The sequence below is a fragment of the Montipora foliosa genome, chromosome 6 (assembly GCF_036669935.1).
Source record: "Montipora foliosa isolate CH-2021 chromosome 6, ASM3666993v2, whole genome shotgun sequence".
Classification (NCBI taxonomy): Eukaryota; Metazoa; Cnidaria; class Anthozoa; order Scleractinia; family Acroporidae; genus Montipora; species Montipora foliosa.
In genome coordinates, this window is record NC_090874.1 from 44,696,297 (window position 1) to 44,701,296 (window position 5,000).

At 40.0% G+C, this 5,000-nt stretch overlaps 1 protein-coding gene across 3 annotated transcripts in view; it reads left to right on the top strand.

Annotated features, from left to right (window-relative positions):
• The window catches only part of LOC138007467 (uncharacterized), an 18,632-nt gene extending 16,201 nt beyond the window's left edge, over positions 1 to 2,431 (top strand). The window contains exons 9-12 of one of the 3 annotated variants that reach the window (XM_068854401.1): positions 186 to 278; positions 526 to 710; positions 862 to 982; positions 2,202 to 2,431. In XM_068854401.1, the coding sequence (XP_068710502.1) occupies positions 186 to 278; positions 526 to 710; positions 862 to 960 (377 nt within the window). In that variant the 3' untranslated portion in view covers positions 961 to 982; positions 2,202 to 2,431. The remainder of the gene's footprint in view (positions 1 to 185; positions 279 to 525; positions 711 to 861; positions 983 to 2,201) is intronic. The other 2 variants (XM_068854400.1, XM_068854402.1) reach the window with 2 other exon arrangements.
• Positions 2,432 to 5,000: the final 2,569 nt, after the last annotated feature.

Consider the following 5,000-nt stretch of genomic DNA (forward strand, 5'->3'; position numbering starts at 1 on the left):
CTCTGTATTTAAACATTCTCGAAAGTGGACACTCTCTCGTAAACAGACGCGGACACTTTTGAAAATTAAAATGGGATTTTTCTCTTGCTTACGTTCTCTCTTAAGCGGACACCCCACGCATAATAATTAACTCTCGGCAATGAAATAATTTCTTCCTTTGTACCTTGTCTTTCTCTTTTACACAGAGGGATTTCCAAGGCGTTTTGAGGATAATCAAGAGCAACTGGTACAAGAAATGAGGCAAGGCGGTGGCCAACCATATCAAGTAACTGGTGGAGGTAAGTATGATATATCTCAGTGCTTTCATAACTGAAGAAATTCAACGTACTTGGGGTGAGTACAGAGAGAGCCTAGCTTATCTATCTTGTTGACTCAATGATGTCTATGATACAAATTATTTCTAATGTCGTTGTTTTCAGTCGATATTTGTCCTTCGTTTAGTGCAGTTGTCTGAACCAAATTTATTTTTGTCGCAGTCCGCCAGACTTTCCCTAATTTTACTCTTGAGTATTGCTTTCTTCACAGAGCAAGTGGCCAGTTTTCGTAATCCCTCGGGTTTAAACTTTATTGAACAGCAACCGACGCCGATGTTTTCCGAAGGAGGGCGTGGAAATGAAGCAGCCGGGCCTTTTACAACTGCCCCTCAGAGCGAGATGGCTTCGTTTTTCAGTCAACTGCCATCAGAAGGAGGCCTGATAGAGTCCAACAACGTAAGTCAAAAATACCTTTCGTTAGTTCTTCGCAACTAGCGAAAGCTAGTCGAGATGGGCGGAGTTATAGGGTTACAGCAGGCAAGGTTTCTGTTATTCATCATTTTCAAGGTTGCACATGTTCCTAAGTTCTGTCATTTTCTTAATTTAGTTTAACCTGCCATCAGGCTTGGGTGCTATGAAGAAATCCTCTCTGCCTGAAACTAAGAAGCACAATAAAAGGAAAGGGATAAAGTCCGAAAAAGCGTGAGACCACGTAGTGGAAATTACAGGTGAATATTTAATTCTCTCTTCAATAGCCAATAAAACCGAATTGTCGGTTTTCACATGACGTCACGGCCGCCATATCGGTGTCCCGAAACAAAGAAACGGCGGCCATGTTGGTGTCCTGACCCAATCCGTCGGGAATTGAACTCTATTATGATGCAAACGTTTTCTTGTGTTTTCGTTTTTCGTTGAAAAACATGGCTGTTGATCATGTGAGTGAAAACCCTGAATAGATGTCCTATCTATTTTTTTCACACAGTTTCATTCAACCCTCCAAATATACATTGCGACTTGCTCGACGTCCAGATGTAGTTTTCCGAGCAATTTGAAAAAGAGAAAAATTGAATTTTACTAGCCTCGTTTTTTTGGCCGTTCTTTCAGTCGTGGCTCATTGTTTCTTCCAGTTTTTCCATTTCCTATGTCCCGGATTTTTCAAGGCAAGGAATATTTTAAGTAAATGTTTTTACAGGGCGAATGTTTTTTGCGTTCCTATTAGACTACTGATGTAGCCACGAGGAGCAAAACTGGGCCTCGGAGTCAGGGACGTTTGCTTGTACCATAAATGAGGCGCTGAATGGTTCATTTAAATCCATGCACTGATTAGCGAAGCGCGCGTGACGTCATAACTCAGACAAACTCAGACAAACAAAACGAAATGATGGAAAATTTGACGCTTTTTCAAGCGCGAAAGCAAGTGTTCGTAAAACAAATTTTAAATCGAAACTTTGGCCTTCATTTTCCTCCTATTTCTCTCAGAACAGGCTAATGTCTGACTCTCGTGGGTTTCGATAATTTGCATTCTATTTTTAGACTTCGCGTTCTTCGTTATCGGCCGAGTCGTAAAATACCATAATACTCTTTGTTTTTCCCCCCAGATTTTGCATGAGCATTGTTTTCTGTTTCTCTTGGGACTCAACAAAGAGTATTATGGTAGTTTCCGCTTCGGCCAATAGATTTGGTTTCGCAACGACAGATTACGTTTGTGCTTATTAAGAAAACACCTTACTCTCGGATTTATGACACCCTCAGGTGAGAAATCTTATACCCCTGCACCACCTTGACCCGTGGGGGTGAACAATAACGTGCTTCCTTTAACGTGGAAAAGATGCAGACAGCGAGAGTGGAACAATGTAAGGAAAGGGAGATAGCCTCAAACACATACCACATCGTTGGTAAACATCTGATATTTTCTCCCTTCTTATACCAGTGACACTAATTTTTCAGATTCAAAAGAACAACCTTTGAAGCAAGAGGCAGCTGCCTTTTTGAAGCAGGCATGCGAACATGAGTCAGAGATACAAACAAAAGATCTCCTAACCAATAAAATCATTAAAAACAGAGAATGGGTTTCTTTAAAGGACTCTGGTGCCTTAAGAGGCGCTTTTCAAACCACAAATGCTTATTCGTTCTGGAGTTGTTAAATCAAATTTTATCAAATAAACGAAATCTATTTTGTACGTCGTTTGTTTTAGAAAAATACATTGTTTCAAGAATAATCAATTACATAATCATTACAATTTCCTGAAATTTAATTTGTGCATTAACTGCTTTATTTTTCACTAATTATTGCGCAGGGTTGTGAAATCGGACAGTTGGCTGTAATCGGGCACCTGTAATCGGGCAGCTACATCAGCCAATCATATTAAGTGCACTTAGCTTAATCCACCAAGCACAGAATTTATTCCAATAACCACCTACCTTACCAAATTGGGGATTAGACAGTAAAAAGGAATGCATTTGTTTTTTGTTTTTTTTCGGAAATGGTAATGGTTGTGATTAATTGGTAACAGGACTTCGTGTCGTCCAATCTGAAAGTCGCTCATCGACTATCAGAAACACTAACAACTCGGCCGCCAACGAGCGTTTCTCGATTTTGGAGTTCCATTGCACAGAGTGCGTCGGCTTGGTATATTACCAACTGACTAAATAGAAAAGCGAGACGAATTCTTTTAATCGAGGTGCTTGGCGTCTATTTCTTTAAAATAAAGGTGAGAAAACCTTTTGGATCCCAGAAGCAATTTGTAAAATGAATGTGATTCGTTTATTATCGACCATCAACCTTTTATCCTTGTGCTGTACTTCCCTAACTGAAAATACTGAGCTTGGGTTCAGCTGTACTGCTTCATAAATTGTTAGGGTTAGGGTTAGGGTTGGGAATACAACGTCAAGTACGAGTTTTCAGTTCTAGGTATGCGCATTGAGTATTGGCATTGAGTACTGGCCTTTGTACCATTTTAGATGCACCTACAATGTCGCGTAATCTTGGGCTATCCGTTGTTTGTTTTTTCCAATACAGACAGGATACTTGTGTTCCGTCATTTGAAAAATCACTATCAGTACGCTGGATAGATAGAAAAAGAATGAATGAACTACCCATTAGACACTATCACATAATCTAAAACGGGTTTAGGCCAACCCTGATATTTGATGCGGCTTTCAGTCCATTCGAGCAACAGGGGGGGGGGGGGGGGTACTAAAAAAGTTTAATACGGTGAGGTTCCGCCCCGAGGTCCGACCCCTTAACCTTTAATATACCATTATATAACCTTTCATATACCCTCCATTGACAAATGGTACCCCTTTCGTATACCTTCAATTGTCTTTTTCATGCAGCGTTCAATAAATTAAAACAGTACAGTCATAAGGTGTGTGTGTGTGTTCGAAACAAAGTGTCTTCTCATTGGTTTTCATGAAGAATAATCAAAAGCGTCTCTAATTGGTGCATTCATGTTGGCACGAGGAGTGAGCAAGCGCCACAAGTTTCAAATCAGCGATAAGCTTCTCATATTGAGATGGGATATTGCGTCGTGTAATTGTAAGGAAATATCTAATGTCAGTTTGACGGATGTCCATTAGTGTTGACCGTTTCAAATAGCCAATTTTAGCTATAAGAACCCTACGGCGCATGTTCTTCCACACAGAGTTTCCCAGAGCCTTGGGTAGATCCAAGGCTCTGGTGACGAGAATGCAACAGCGTGACAATTTTTAAGTGTCTAAATTCCCATGAGTATTTCCTCCGTACGTCGGTTACAGAAACTAGTTTGCCAGAATTGAGAAACCTATTATTTTTTTCAGTAAAAATTGAAATGGCAATTTAAAAACTTGAACTATCTTGAGTTTCGAAGGAAATGATGCCTTGGTTGTCGTCTGTTTGCCAGAGTTGTTCGAAAATATCCCTACTGTTTGTTTTGGTTTTGTAGTTTTGCGGTTACTAGTCACGCGTGACTGACTCCCGAATACGTTTGAATTTTTAACGCATGCTCAACACGAAAATGTTGAGCCGATTGGCAGAGTCTACTTTCCTCTTCCCGACTTATCTAGGAAGATCGAAAGATATTCCAAGCTAAGGTATTCCAAGGTAATAAGGTATAAGGTATTCCAAGCTTTGTTTTTCTTTTTCCGTTCCTGTGTTTAGTAACACCCATCGAATACTATCAGGTAAAATATTGTCCCTGAGCAGCTAGCGGTGTGGTACCGGTGGTCAAGAGATTGGCCTTTTTTATACTAGAGACGTTAAATACGTCTGGGCGACTTTGGGCAATTTAATTGAATGCGTCTTTTAGTTTGCCATTTAATTCGTCTAGTAAAAAAAGGGACGAGAGACGCATTATACATCTGGACGAACTAGTATAAAAACGGCCATTAGGTGACGAATTAATTAATCAACGTCCTAAGCCACACACTTGGATTGTTTTTTAAGGAGGCTTCCTACAATAAATTTAGCCTACACCATTAGATTTTAGACGGCCACAGTTCTTACATGCAACCACCTACAGCTTTGAAACTTTAACCACGTACTACAGGAAGTTTGAAGTTTGTAAAAATTTAGTTGATATGGCGTTCTTGGTTACCATGGCAACGAAACAGTGACGTCATGGTTTTTGATTAGCAGCATTTTTACGCTTTATTCGATCTAAACTTTTGAAATGATACCCATGGTACTAATTCTGAGGTGTTTGTCTAACGTTTGACGAAGTTTGAAGCTAGCTCTCCGTGAAATTTCATGATATAAGCTGCTTCAAG